This window comes from Perognathus longimembris, unplaced genomic scaffold (genome assembly GCF_023159225.1).
Source record: "Perognathus longimembris pacificus isolate PPM17 unplaced genomic scaffold, ASM2315922v1 HiC_scaffold_5661, whole genome shotgun sequence".
NCBI lineage: Eukaryota > Metazoa > Chordata > Mammalia > Rodentia > Heteromyidae > Perognathus > Perognathus longimembris.
The window spans coordinates 55153-70099 of record NW_025961113.1 but is presented as its reverse complement, the minus strand read 5'-3'; the positions used below and the strand labels follow the sequence as shown (position 1 = coordinate 70099).

General features: G+C 43.1%; 1 protein-coding gene and 1 pseudogene across 1 annotated transcript; one reads left to right on the top strand and one right to left on the bottom strand.

Moving 5' to 3' along the window:
- The first annotated feature begins 913 nt into the window (after positions 1-913).
- Positions 914-6189, top strand: LOC125345419 (general vesicular transport factor p115-like). Its single transcript, XM_048337590.1, has 5 exons — positions 914-1036; positions 1152-1333; positions 1672-1793; positions 4325-4463; positions 5983-6189. The coding sequence occupies exons 2-5, from the start codon at positions 1288-1290 to the stop codon at positions 6159-6161; spliced, it is 486 nt and encodes a 161-aa protein (XP_048193547.1). The 5' UTR covers positions 914-1036; positions 1152-1287; the 3' UTR covers positions 6162-6189.
- Positions 6190-9893: 3704 nt separating this feature from the next.
- LOC125345415 lies at positions 9894-14036 on the bottom strand (annotated as a pseudogene).
- Between the last annotated feature and the right edge of the window lie 911 nt (positions 14037-14947).

Below are 14947 nucleotides of genomic sequence, written 5' to 3'. Positions count from 1 at the left end.
AAATGACAGATAGCACTCAGCCAAGTTTTAATAATGACCGTATAGGTTTAGAAGCAGGAACTCCCTAAGATGGGGACTAGGGATACCAGGACAGAAGGATGGATGCAATCTATATATAGCTCAGACGACCAACAATGTGCTCTTGGCTGGCTTCAAATATTACTTATCCATTTACAGTAGGAAACACCTTGAGAATTTTTTTCTGTCTCCTAACCAAGTAGAGTGTGGATATTAATCTTCAGCTGTGCTGAGAAAAGTGCGAATTAATCGTGTACATGTGTCTTACAGAATCCTCCCAGCCCTCAGGATCACAAATTGCACACCACCACAATGACATAGCTGCTTCCATGAAAAGAATGAGTTTGCCGGGCACCAGTGGCTCACACCTGTAATCCTAGCTACTCAGGAGGCTGAAATCTGAGATCATGGTTCAAAGCAAGCCCAGGCAGAAAAGTCCATGAGACTCTGATCTCCAATTAACCACCAGAAAACTGGAAGTGGTGATGTGGCTCAAGTAGTAGAGCTCTAGCCTTGAGCTGAGGAGCTTAGGGACAGTGCCCAGGCCTACAGTTCAAGCCCCAGGACCCATAACAACAACAACAACAAAAAAGTAGTTGAATCCCACATGTAAGAACTAACTTACATCTTTCAAACTTCTTGATTAGAAGTAGCCCTACACCCAAAGTAGTTGAATCCCTTACCATTTTATTTGAGCTACTTTTTTGGAAACTATTATGGCTGTAATTATACACTTGTAAGTTGTCTGTGTGTGTGTGTATACCACTGTTTAATGGTGGCTTGAAATACATACAGAATTTCTTGTAGGAAATCTTACATGACATATATGTTCAATTCAAGTTATAAAGTGAAGTATTCTAGCTACTGGCAATCACTAAACTCCTTCACAAAGATTTCAGCTTACAGGACAGATTGCAGAAAACCTTGGGGAAGAAGAGCAGTTGGTCCAAGGCTTATGTGCCCTTCTGTTTGGTATTTCAATTTACTTCAATGATAACTCACTTGAGAACTATGTGAAGTAAGTAAGGACAAAATCACCTTCTAATGGCACTGAGAGATAAAGATATATTTTTTATCTAAAGTATAATGAGGCCCTTTTTTTTCAAGCAATCTCAATACGTTTATCTCTTCAGGGAGAAACTAAAACAACTAATAGAGAAGAGGATTGGCACAGAGAATTTCATAGAGAAACTAGGATTTATTAGCAAACATGAACTGTACTCCAGAGCATCACAGAAACCCCAGCCAAACTTTCCCAGTCCAGAATACATGATATTCGATCATGAATTCACAAAGCTGGTACAAGAACTTGAAGGTAAGGCTTGTACTGATATTCAGTAGAAGGTAATTTTGATTGTATGTGTATTTTATAGATACATGCAGATTATATGATAAACCCCAAAGTTGAGCTGTAGCCCACTGAAAGACTTGGGTTTCTGCAATATTGGAAGGATACTGCATATCTGTCATGAGTTAGGTAAAACAACCTAAATGCAATGAAAACATTGATGAGGTTGTAATAAAGTAGTACTTTGGGTGTTTAAACAGGACACAGACCGTGTGTTTGACGTGTGTAAAGCCCAAGTTTGATACTCACAACCACAAAAGCGAACAGAACTTTGTAACAGTCTTTAAATAAGCTTTCTTTTACAGGTGTTATAACTAAGGCTATTTATAAGTCCAGTGAAGAAGACAAAAAGGAAGAGGAGGTAAAGAAAACATTAGAGCAGCATGACAACATCGTGACTCACTATAAAAATATGATTCGAGAACAAGTAAGTACACGTGAATTGTCCGCTCATTATTGATCAGTACTTTCTGCTTTAGGGAACAATTTTCCTGCATTTCAAATGAAAGAGGATGCAGAAAATGAAACTCATTCTTTTCAAAAGCATCTGAGTATTAAACAACTTGAGCCTTTTAATGTATGCTAAGCACACAATGTTGTGGATTAAAAACATGAATCAAACATATTCTCATATCAGACCCAGAGGGACTTGTTAATAAATTACTATATTAAATCTAGTAATAAAGCTAATCTTAGATAAGAAAGCAACAAGACATGCCTAATTTAGTGAAATAAGAGCAGAGGCTTACAGCAAATAGAAGTACAGTCCTAAAAGGATGCTCAGGGATAAAATACACAAGAAAAACGAGAAGGAAGAAAGGCAGAGTAGGACAAATAGTGTTAAGTTTGACAGTAGTGTTGTTGGCATGTACATAAACATTGTGCTAGTTGTGTGAAGGAGAAATTCAAGGACCAGGGTCTGTGAATGTGGCTTAGCGGTAGAGTGCTTGGCCTAGCCTGCATGAAACCCTGGGTTCCATCCCTCAGCACCACATAAACTACAAAAGCCAGAAGTGGCGCTGTGGCTCAAGTGGTAGAGTGCTAGCCTTGAGCAAAAAGAAGCCAGGGACAGTGCTCAGGCCCTGCGTCCAAGCCCCAGGACTCCCTCTGCCCCCCCCCCCCACCCAAAAGAAGTTTACTGTGGGAGTAGGTTGCCCTTTTTGTTAACTGTGTTCTGCCAACTCATTGAGCATGGTGTTGAGATGTTTGTTTCAGTAGTAGCGGTTGAGCTCAGGGCCTCCTGAGGCAGATGTATCCCCTTCCCTGTCATTTTCTTTCCTACAGTAACGCGGAAATTGAAATTTTAAGGAAGTAATCATACTGTGGTACAGTTAACATTCAATCTAAGCTTGGTTGTCAGTTCAAAGCAAACCAGAAACGAGAATTATCTGATCAAAATTTAAATCACCAAACGACTTCAGTGTTAGTAGGATTTTTCATTTATGTGTTGGTAGAAATACAGAGTCATTTCCAGTTGGGAAAGTAAGATTTTTGGCATAATGGAAGCTACTTGAAATGTGATGTATAGCCTACATTTCGAGCTGAAAAATTTAGTTTATTTGGAAGAAAAGAATGATTTGACACAATAACCGTAGTGACTCATTTTTTTTTTTTTGGCCAGACCTGGGCCTTGAACTCAGGGCCTGAGCACTGTCCTTGGCTTCCTTTTGCTCAAGGCTAGCACTCTGCCACTTGAGCCACAGCGCCACTTCTGGCCATTTTCTGTATATGTGGTGCTGGGGAATTGAACCCAGGGCCTCATATATACGAGGCAAGCTCTCTTGCCACTAGGCCATATCCCCAGCCCCCCTTTTTTTTTTTGGCCAGTCCTGGGCCTTGAAATCAGGGCCTGAGCACTGTCCCTGGCTTCTTTTTGCTCAAGGCTAGCACTCTGCCACTTGAGCCACATCGCCGCTTCTGGCCGTTTTCTGTATATGTGGTGCTGAGGAATTGAACCCAGGACTTCCTGTATACGAGGCAAGCACTCTACCACTAGGCCATGTTCCCAGCCTCCATGACACTCTTACCTCCAGTTCATCACCAAAAGCTGGGCTGAGGTTCAGGTGGAAGAGCTCTAGCATTGAGCAAAAAGCCTCAGGGCCCTTGAGATTAAGCTGCAATACCAACACAAAAAATTATGATTGTGAAAACTATGTGGCAATATGATACAATTGTAAGACAAATAGTAATTAAACTAAGCATTACAAACTTATGTGTGGACCAATTATAAGAAGTTTAGAAAACATGCACTGGAAAACAAAAGAAAATAAAGAAATGATCAACTTCCCACTGTAGTAGTATTAGGATGGCGAAAGTTGAAAGCTTTTTCCACCTTTAAACATTCTGATTGTGGGCTGGGAATGTGGCCGAGTGGTAGAGTGCTCACCTAGCATGCACAAAGCCCTGGGTTTGATTCCTCACCACCACATAAACAGAAAAAGCCAGAAGTGGTGCTGTGGCTCAAGTGGTAGGGTGCTAGCCTTGAGCAAGAAGAAGCCAGGGACAGTGCTCAGGCCCTGAGTTCAAGCCCCCCATAACTGGCAAAAAAAAAATATATATATATATATATACATATATATATTCTGATTGTCTTTTAGTGTTAAAGGTAATGTAAATTTACATATATATCTGAACAAACTAGGTTTCCTTAACAGGTATATAGTTCCTAACCATAAAATGGAGTTTTTCATTTGAATTTTCTCGATAACTGCAGCAAGACTTCAGGTGGTGCCATAGTGCTTGTTAATGAGGCCCTGCTTGAAATCTTGGATTTCTGCTGCATGCTAATTGGCTTTGCTTTGGGGCATATATTCATGTATCAATGTTTAATTATTAAATGATTTTGACAGTGTTGGTACTTTGAATTGTTGACCAAAAAATACCCCTACACTTTTTAATGGTTCATTTTTTGTGTAATGCTGTGAAAAAAACACACTTGAATTACGTTTTGTTTCACAGGATCTGCAACTAGAAGATTTAAAACAGCGGGTTTCTACATTAAAATGTCAAAATGAACAGCTCCAGACAGCAGTCACACAGCAAGTATCTCAAATTCAGCAGCACAAAGATCAATATAATCTTCTTAAAATACAGTTAGGTAAGTAGAGCTAGTCATCAGTGCTGCAGTGTCATGTCATTCTGGCTTCAAGAGGTAGACAAGACAAACATTCCTTTTTCCTGTAACTTTAGTCATTGCGACTGAGATGTCAGGAAGAGTTTAAAGCCAAGTGGTTTGGTAATTAAGAGTAGTTAAGCTGGGCACCAGTGGCTCATGCCTTAATCCTGGCTACTCAGGAGGCTGAGTTCTGAGGCTCATGGTCTGAAGTCAGCCTGGGCAGGAAAAGTCCAGTGAAACTCATCTTCCATTAAACACCAAAAAACCAGAAGTGAGAGCTAGCCTTAAGCAACATTAGTAATCCGACTCTCATCTGTATTTTGCTTCCTTGCAATAGATAAGTTGGCAGAAATCTCTTTCCATTCATTTTGTTTTTTTCAAGCAAAGTTTCTGAAACAGGCTGGGGATATGGCCTAGTGGCAAGACTGCTCGCCTCGTATACATGAAGCCCTGGGTTCAATTCCCCAGTACCACATATACAGAAAATGGCCAGAAGGGGCGCTGTGGTTCAAGTGGCAGAGTGCTAGAGTGCTAGCCTTGAGCAAAAAGAAGCCAGGGACAGTGCTCAGGCCCTGAGTTCAAGCCCCAGGACTGGCCAAAAAAAAAAGTTTCTGAAACAAATGCTAGGAAATGAAACATGTTTGTGGTGGTGGTGGTTTGTGTTTTTGCTTTGTTTTGTTGGTTCTTTTTCTGTTGGAGGAGTGAAGGGGAACACAGAATTGGAGTGAGGAAGAATGAACGGTGGCAGTTCACAGTAGATACCATGGAAGATGAACTGTGCAACTTGTAGGCAGGGACAGAGGAGGAAACTGGGGGAAGGCAAAGGAGGGACTGACAGCATTCACAATATAAATGTACACATTGCCCAACTTACAAATGGCAACCTCAATGTACAACATCTTAGTAATAACATTAAAATTTTATTTGATAAAATACCAATGCTGCAAGACCCCACTGGAATTTAAGATTTATTTAATCTGGTATAATGTTTAGGTATTAAAAAATATTTTTTTTGCGGGGGGATTGCCAGTCCTGGGGCTTGAAGTCAGGGCCTGAGCACTGTCCCTGGCTTCTTTTTGCTCAAGGGTAACACTCTACCACTTGATCCACAGCGCCACTTCTGGCTTTTTCTGTTTATGTGGTGCTGAGGAATGGAACCCAGGGCTTCATACATGCTACGCAAGCACTCTACCACTAAGCCACATTCCCAGCCCCTAAAACTGCTGTAGTTTTTAATCATAGGTCACCAAACCATGCAGTTTAGTAAGATTAGGCTTGTTTTCTTCCTACGAACCCTGAAAATACCAATTCAGTATTTGTATCAATATACTTTTATGCAGATACAAAATTTTCATTTTGTATGCTGCTGAATTGGATGATCTAAGAAAGTTGTATATTTGAGTCTTACATCTATACTAATCTAATATTTTAGCCTTCTAGATAAAAAAGGGAAAAACCTAAGTTCCAATCTGGCTTTTCCAATTTTGTTCCTGTTTAATAGGAAAAGACAATCATCACCAAGGTTCTTACAATGATGGAGCTCAGATGAATGGCATTCAGCCAGAAGAAATTAGTAGGTTGCAAGAAGAAATAGAAGAATTAAAAAGTAACCAGGAACTTTTGCAAAGCCAGTTGGCTGAAAAGGACTCTTTGATTGAAAATTTGGTAAGTAGATGTTAAATTTAAATAAAAGATCAAGAATGATTCTTATTATCTTGTTTGATTGTATTGCTAGCTCCCATAAACTACAGGATCATATAGTAAAGTTTTATGATACAAGCTTTGGAATTAGTCTAAGCTTTAGTGCTTCCTAGATAAGTGAACTTTTTTTCCAGTTATAGGGCTTGAACTCAGGGCCTTTGATGCTGCCCCTGAGCTTGTTTTGCTCAAGGCTAGCTCTCTACCACTTTGAGCCACAGCTCCACTTCTGTTTTTTCTGGTGGTCATTTGGAGATAAGAGTCTCACTGACTTTCTGCCAGGGATGGCTTGGAACCTTGGTTCTTAGATCTCAGTCTCCTGAGTAGCTAGGATTAGAGGAATGAGCTACCGGTGCCTGGCTGATAATTGAATTTTTATTTTTGCCATTCCTGGGACTTGAACTCAAGCCTGGGTATTATCTTTTTTTTTCTAGTCCCGGGCCTTGGACTCAGGGCCTGAGCACTGTCCCCTGGCTTCTTTTTGCTCAAGGCTAGCACACTGCCACTTGAGCCACAGCACCACTTCTGGCCGTTTTCTGTATATGTGGTGCTGGGGAATCGAACCCAGGGCTTTGTGTATACGAGGCAAGCACCTTGCCACTAGGCCATATCCCCAGCCCCCTGGGTGTTATCTTTGACCATCATTGTTTTCTCTGTGTGTGTGCGCACACACATGTGCACATGCCCACACATGCCATCAATGGGCTTACCTTTTTATATGTGAGCTCTAAACTCGGTGCCTTGGGCTGACTAAGAAAGTACTCTATCACGTCAGCCAGGCTCCTTCCCGAATTGTAGCCTTGCCTTTTACTATCAATAAGTTATGAGAATATCATTGTCAAATCTAACAAATGCAAAACATTTGGACAGCATTTTCACCCATATTAGGAAATGAAGCCAGTATGTGTGATTAAACAGGATGACAATTTTGGAAACAGTTTTCAGCTCTTTTTGGTCATTTCTTCATTCCTTACCCTGTGATTTTCTGCAATTTGAAGGCCAAGAGTAAACTCTGTTCATCCAATAAACGACCAGTTAAAAGGCCCTCATAATGCACGTACAGCATTCCCAAAGCAGAAATAAGAGTATATTGGAAAAGATAGTCATATTGTTTTTCCAAATAAAAATCAAGAAGAGAAGCCTAAAAGATCTCCTTGTTGCAATATGAGGAATAAAAAACGAGATGAAATTCACCTCACAAAGCACAAGGTCAATCATAGTTCCCCTGCCTTGTGTTTTAGAACGTAAGTGGAAAGTAAGAAAACTGAAATAGAAAACTATAGATTATTAACAAAATTAAATATAGTGTGCTGATAACACAATCATTTATTTGAAATATGACAGAGATGAACTAAAAAAGTATTTCAGATGACAGACTTTGAAATAGAACAAATCACCATCCTATGATTGATTTTTGTTAACCAAACAGAGAATAATTAGTAAAGAAATATATGGAATCACATTATTGGAGAATTTTTTTTCTGAGGCAGAGGCAAATTATATATCTAGCATGAATATGACCTTTCTGTCTCACTGGAAAAATTCTAAGAAAAATCAATGCCAAAAAAATCTGTAACAAAATTGGTAGGGGAAAAAATTAGATGAAGAAAAAAAAAAGACTAAGCCAAGAATATTGAGTGCAGAAACAGTTTTGTTTATTCATTATTTTTTTTCAGAAGACAAAACAATACCCTTTTTATTTCATTTAAAACTCTGGTGAAATAGGTTTCCATGACATTCCTTTTTATTTTTTGCCTGTCCTGGGGCTTGAACTCTGGGCCTAGGCACTGTCCCTGAGCTTCATTTGCTCGAGGCTAGCGCTCTACCACTTAAGCCACAGAGCCACTTTGGCTTTTTTTTTTCTGAGTAGTTTGTTGGAGTCTCATGGACTTTGCTGCCCGCTGGCTTCAAATTGAGATCCTCAGATCTCAGCCTCCTGAGTAAGCTAAGATTACAGGCATGAGCTACTGGCGCCCAGCTAATAACCCTTAAAACATTTGTGTAAACCAACCTATGGTGAGTCACACTATACAGACTTCATCAGAGTGTGTACAGACGCCTAGAGTATTTACAAATGCTATTTGTTAGGTAGTAAAGTTTCTGTTGCAATTTTTCCAGCACATATCCACAGTCAAAGAAAGGGGGTGTATTTGGTATTCTTGTATAAAAAATTCTTAACAAATAGAGAAAGGCAATTTTTCCTGAGAGAGGGATTTGTTCGGACATGAGTTTTCTTCAGACAGTTAGGAAGATAGAAATGGGATGCAGTTGTAAAATCCTAAGAAGGTCTAAGTTAACATTTTTCTTCTTTTAAATTATTTTAAGTACCATTAAGTTAAAATGTTTACATTCATTATAAAAAAATGCTGTTAAATCGTATGCAAATGATTTAGCACTGATTGCTGCAACGCAAATTGCACTTTTAAAAAAAATTATTGTGTACATGGAAGAAAAAAAATATCTTGGTTGCTACCCTGTGTACAAATTCTGAGTGAGCTCAGATCCGTCATCCAAGCTGAGCTTGCAGAAGCATCAGTCACAGGTTGGCAGTCTTGAAAACTGACAATTGCGCTTGACAATACACCTCAGAAAGCAATCCTCGCTGCCTTGAGTACCAAACGGCCTCCAATGATCTCCACGAACCGTGAGCTTGGCATGTGGCACAGATATGAAGAACTTCTAGAAAAACCATAATCGATCCAAAGAAGCATATGATTTGGGGCAATACACATTAAACTTAAAAAAAAAAATCTCAATTGTCCTGGTCTCAGTTTCTGCCAGCAGTGCAGGGGCCAATGCCGAGGCAGGCTGGCTGGAGGCGGCCCAGCTGCGAGGAGCGCGGGCCATGCGCTGCTGTCCTTGGCCCTTCCCCAGAAGCAAGCCTCTTGGGAAACACATCGCTTTCAAAACAAAGGCACAGAAATCACGCATCGGAGGAATGTTCAGTCTGTCTGGCTGTCACCATAAGGACTGCTGGTTCGAGGCCCTCGGAGGAGGGGGGAATCCTCCTTGTCCCCCAGCAGCACTGGCTCAGGCCAAGGCCAGAGCGCACCAGGAATCCTGTCACACGGAGGATGTGACTTCCGCTGGGGAGGACAGACTGACACCGATGTAGAGCCCATCCTGAGCTGAGTACTTGAGCTCGCCGTTCTCAGGGGCTGTAGTGACAGAGTGTATACCCAGCACAGAAAGGCTGGGAGTGGCTGGCAGCCAGGGTAGAATTCCTTTCCTCTTGAGGAGACACTTATCTCTTGGGTCAAGTTCATGGTTCACCTGATTGCCAGCAACCTCCCCTCTCTGTAGCCAGAACTTCTACTTGTGCTTGACCTTCTGTTAACAGTCCTTTATGCTATTCTAAAAACTAGTTTCCAGGGAGAAGATGAATAAAAAACCACAACAGAAACCAGTCATCCTGGTTCCCAGGGACACCCCGCACCCCAGAACATCCGGACCCTGTTGTCCAGAAGCCATGACTCATCAAAACTTCCTCCTAAATGCTTTGTATCTCTGACACATGAGGAAATGGTGGGGAGTCAGGGGGGCCAGGGCCCCTAGACCAAGAAGAATGCTCTTCCTATGGAGGCAGTGACAGCAAGAAAAGGCAGTGACAGCACTTGGAGCATGTGCTCTGTGGCACTCCAAGCAGGGCAGTAGGTCCTGGGAGGGGGGGCAGGGGGAGAGGCAGGCTGGTGATAGAAGCCCAAAGATGACCCCTCAGGCTGTGTGGAGTTCCACTGTTGAACCTACTATCAGTCTGTAGCCACTAGGAGCCTCTGCAGTGCCAACTGCAGGACACTGGGCCTCACAAGGGGTGGTGACAAAACCTCTGGGTGGGCCCACAGCTTTTTGCCATTGGGGCCACCCAGTGGACAGCATTAGGACATGCAGCCATTGGCTGAAGCAGGGGAGGCCCCTGGAGAAATCCAAAATGTCCGTCTCGAAGGGGACCAGGTGGTCATAGGACAGGTTGTTGACATAGGCCTCAGGGTCATCACCATCTTCCATCTCTGAGGTGAACTCGCTGCTGTTTTCAAACAAATGCTCTGTGGGATCGTCGCCCAAGTGCTGGTCAATAACTATCGTTTCTGTGTTTGCTAATCAAAATAAATTGGACCTCATGGTTTCTGATATTTTGACAGGACTTTGGAAGCTGGGTTGAATTTTATGTACATTATCATTTTTTAACACCTGATGCAGAGGAGATCTTTCAAAGAAGGTGAGCACAACTTCTGACCTAGAATACTTGCAGGGCATGCTGATGATTGTCTTAAGCAGCTTCTCCACCTCATTGAGCCTAGTCTCTATGTCGTGAGCATCCTTTATGGCCACCAGCCCTGACAACTTAGAAATAGGATCTGTGGCAGCAGGGTGACCAGGCCAGCTCAGACGTCACAGGCCTCAAATAGGTGATACTTGTCGCAGTTCGGGCCAGTCCTCGGGGAAGGCGTCACGGAGCCGCTTGCACAGGTGGTTCAGATAGGCGAGGCTCCGGTGCAGGTAGAGCACGCTGCGGTCTGACCACTCGGTGCGGATCTCGAAGAACTCCTCGTCGTTGCCGAGCCGGCTGACGATAAGCCTGCGGATGCCGTCACCCAGCAGCCGCGCACGAACATGTTCACCAGCGATGTGCCCTCAAACACCGCCGAGGCCATTGAACTTAAGATTCTTATACTTGACATTCGTCAGCCAGTAACTTTTATTACAGCTGTGAGCCACTGTACCCAGAAAGAACCTGGTATTTATTAGAATATGGTTTAAAGGTTTTATGACCAATAAATAAAGAATATGACTCCTAAAGAGAGAATTCAAGAATAAGTGCCAAAAGAGTATTTTTCAGGTCTAGCTTCCAATCATGTTTAGGCTTTGTTGCAATGATTTTAAAGGTGATTACATTGTTAACTTTAAAAGCAAATGCCCTCATTTTACTTTATGTCAGAGCTCTAGTTGAATTTCAAATAACCCCATGTATTTTAAAGTCTAGCTAAATGAATAAAATCATCAAGATCATAGTGTGGAGAAAATTGATTATTTGTCATTTTAAAAGACATGATGTTTTGCTTCTATGTTTTGCTTCTGATTATAAAATCCTGGGACTTGAACTTGTGTTCAAACACAGCTTTCTTGATACCAGTTGTAGCCCTGCATTCTACTATAAAACCTGTCATGGGACACCATGTTTCTGTAGCAATTTTTATTACCATAACAAGCAAACAGACTTTTCCATAATTTTGGCAAATAACGTGATTTGGGATTTGGAAAATGACACTAAAATGGTATTTATAAATGAAGACATTCGAAATACTTGACGATTTTGACACAAGGAAGCAAGTCAACTTATTCCTTTATTCAGCAGATGCTAATTAGCTTGAGTTTTTAACAAATACAGTGGTCAGGTGATGCTGTTTTCTATACAGAGCCCGAGCCAGTGTCCCTCTGATGAAAGCTCTGCACAGAAACCCTTGACAAAATGCATCCCAATGCATTACAGAGCACCAACATCTTGGGCTTTCTGACAGGCTGGCTTTGAACTGACATCCTCTTACCTCAGCACCCTGAGCCGCTGGGATTGCATGTGTGCAGGCATGTGCCCAGGCTTTTAGAGAAGTCTTTATGGTGTCTGATCTCTGAGCACTTTGCTTTGCTTTGCTTCCTCTCTCTTGTTTTTCAGTCATGGGCGGCAGCTAGGCCTGGGTGCTGTCTCTGAGCTCCTTTTTGCTCAAGGCTAGCACTTGAGCCACAGCTCCACCTCCAGCTTTGTCTGTGATTAGTTCACATGGCGTTTGCTGCCCCGGCTGACTTCAAACCTTGATCCTCAGAACTCAGCCTCCTGAGCAGTTAGGATTGAGGGCGTGAGCCACCAGTGCCTGATGACTGAGCTCCTTTCCTTTCTTGTTTAATTTTTGCCAGTCTCAAGTTTCTCATACCTTTTTTGGCCTTAAGTATACCTATAATATTAAATAATTGCCAATATTGTTTTCTACAGAAGGGTTTGGAGGGCCAAATCTCTTTGTGGAGGACCTCGGGAGCCGTCAGGACCGTCACAGCTCTTGTGATACAGTAAGGGTACAGTGGTGCTGGATCTTCTAGCACAGGGCAGGAGGGTGCGGTCTGGAACGGGGCTCTGTGATCAGAAAGATCCAGCCAGCCACTCGGCTTCTTTCTCTAGTCTTATACTTGTCAAACGAAGTTAAAGCTAATTTTCCTTGTTGCTCAAGTTTTGGGCAAAAACAGCAACCACAATATCAAAGGAAGCACCAGAGGCTCTCCAAACCGGGGCGCGGGTACTGGCCTGTCCCTCTGGCGCAGCGGGGGCCTCCCTGGAGCTGGGAAAGGGCTGGAGGTCCCCATGGACCCCATGGAGACACAGATGAGGGCGGAACGCAGGCCGGCCCGGCCCGAAGCCCAGGTGGACCGGGGAGGGCGGAGGCATGTGGGGCGAGGCGCACGGCCCCATGGCGCAGCCTTGGCTCCAGGTGCCAGGGGCCTTGACAGGACCAGCCTGGCTCAGGCTCTCGGTCAGGAGAACCAAAGGGATTCGGGCCATTCTAGGCCACACTGCGTTGCACGTGGCACGTCGCCTCCTGCACCCCTTCGGGAAAGCCTCCCTGCCTCCCCTCCCCCCTCCCCCCCCCCCGCGTGCTTCACCCATCCGAGGCGAGGAGGCCGCGCCTCAGGGAAGCAGCTGCAGGTGCTCCGGGCTATCCGAGCTATCCTGTGTGACCAACAATTTCAGGACTGATCTGCCTTCCCCACGGTCCTTCAGCACTCCTTTGAAACGCTGTCTGAGCTTCCAATGGTTGCACAGAGGGATGGCAAGGTAACCAGGCCCAGCTGAGGTGCTGCCGGTTCAGAACCAGCATTCCCCTCCGTTGCCCTCCTCTCTGCCCTCTGCCTGGTTCTCCCCGGACTCGGGTCTTACTGCCCGCTTCCCATGAGGGAAATTCATACCTGTGTCACGTTGTGAATGGAGGAACTCCATCCTGAGCAAGGAGGTTTGAATGAAAAAGCTACAAAAATCACACACGTGCATATCCATAAAACCAAGGATGTGAAAAATACATTTATTCAGCATTTATATAAAAAAATATAGTGACCAGGTAGGCATGGCACAGTGGTAAAGCTCTTGTTTAACACAGAGAAGGCCCTAAATTCAACCCCAAACATGAAAAAAGTATTATAAATGATCTACCAGATTCTTTTTTTTAGAACTATCAAAGTAGGAGGGGATTAAGTGATATAAACAGATTCTTGTTTTATGGGAAAATATCTGCTGTTTTGAAGGTTTACACGTGTAATCAAATTTTAAGAATCTTTAAAGATGTCTAGATCAAATTGATTTCATCAGAGTCCTGATTATTTTTCAGCTATTTCTTACTTGTTGTATTTGTTCAAATGAAGATAATTTACATAAAGCAAAAGAAATATAGTTCAAGTGTACAATTTGGTCATTTTTCAATATGTGTGGTCCCATAATTAACTGTCAGCTCAAATCAGGCATCCCAACTAGGCCTGGCATCGGGGAGACCTATGCCCAGCCTGTCCTGTCCTTTCCATTGCCAGAAGTGACTGTATTCCTGCTCTCTCTGCTCAAGTGAACAGAAGATTTCAAATAAAGCAATGAATTCCATTGTTTACGGCTTTGTGCATCCTTAAGTGTAATGCGCGATCCGTCGACATTGTTGTGAGTATGGGTCCTTGATTATATTGGGAAGCGGATCAAATCTGCTCAGTGCGGATCTCGAAGAACTCCTCTTCGTTGCCGCGCCGGCTGACTATAAGCCTGCGGATGCCGTTCACCCAGCAGCCGCGCACGAACATGTTCACCAGCAACGTGCCCTCAAACACCGCCGAGTTCATGTATTTTACTGTTGCTGAGAAGTCGATTGCTTTGCTTGAGCCAGCTGTTGTTTGTGTGTATGTGTGTGTGTGAGAGACACAGAGAGAGAAACAAAGTACAAATTCAATGCCTCTAGCTCTCACTTGACTTGTCTTATATTTTTCGGCCAGTCCTGGGCCTTGGACTCAGGGCCTGAGCACCATCCCTGGCTTCTTCCTGCTCAAGGGTAGCTTACTCTGCCACCTGAGCCACAGCACCCCTTCTGGCCGTTTTCCACATATGTGGTGCTGGGGAATCGAACCAAGAGCTTCATGTGTAGGAGGCAAGCACTCTTGCCACTAGGCCATATTCCCAGCCCCTCACTTGGCTTTTCTGCCCACAGTGGTTCTCTACCACTTGAGCCACAGCTCTACTTATGGCATTTTGGTGGTTTGGGGGGAATAAGGGTTTCTCAGACTTTCCTGCCCAGGCTAGCTTTGAACAATGGTGACTCTCAGATCTCAGCCACTTGAGTTACGAGGATTATAGGAATGAATCACCAGCATGTGGGTAGTCTCGCATCAAGAAAGAGCAAAACCTTTTATATAAGTCTTTCTATTTGAATCATTTTTCATTTCTTTTGAGATATTTAGGATTAGAAGTAAAATAAATAAGCATTTAGCTGCTATAAAATAAAAAATGATAGCTCTCTGGTGGGATCTTACAAGAGTATAGGCCCCCCAAAGGGTGAGCATTTCATTGGAACTTTGGCATCACAAAATTTGTTTGTGTTTAGTGGCATCTTATATTATATAATAATGAAAAATTGAGAAAGTATATGAGATCACACAAAAGATCACACAAATCCACACAAACAACCGTGCCCAGGATTCACACAGGACAAAGAATAAATGGCACCACTTCCCAGTGCGTGGATGGAATTGAAAGAACT

What these genes read in the sequence shown, in the direction of transcription:
- LOC125345419 (XM_048337590.1), top strand. Translation starts at nt 1,288, where the DNA reads ATGATATTCGATCATGAATTCACAAAGCTGGTACAAGAACTTGAAG. An exon ending in GCTGGTACAAGAACTTGAAG is followed by an intron (nt 1,334 to 1,671) that starts GTAAGGCTTGTA and finishes TTTCTTTTACAG; the next exon opens with GTGTTATAACTAAGGCTATT. An exon ending in TCTTCTTAAAATACAGTTAG is followed by an intron (nt 4,464 to 5,982) that starts GTAAGTAGAGCT and finishes CCTGTTTAATAG; the next exon opens with GAAAAGACAATCATCACCAA.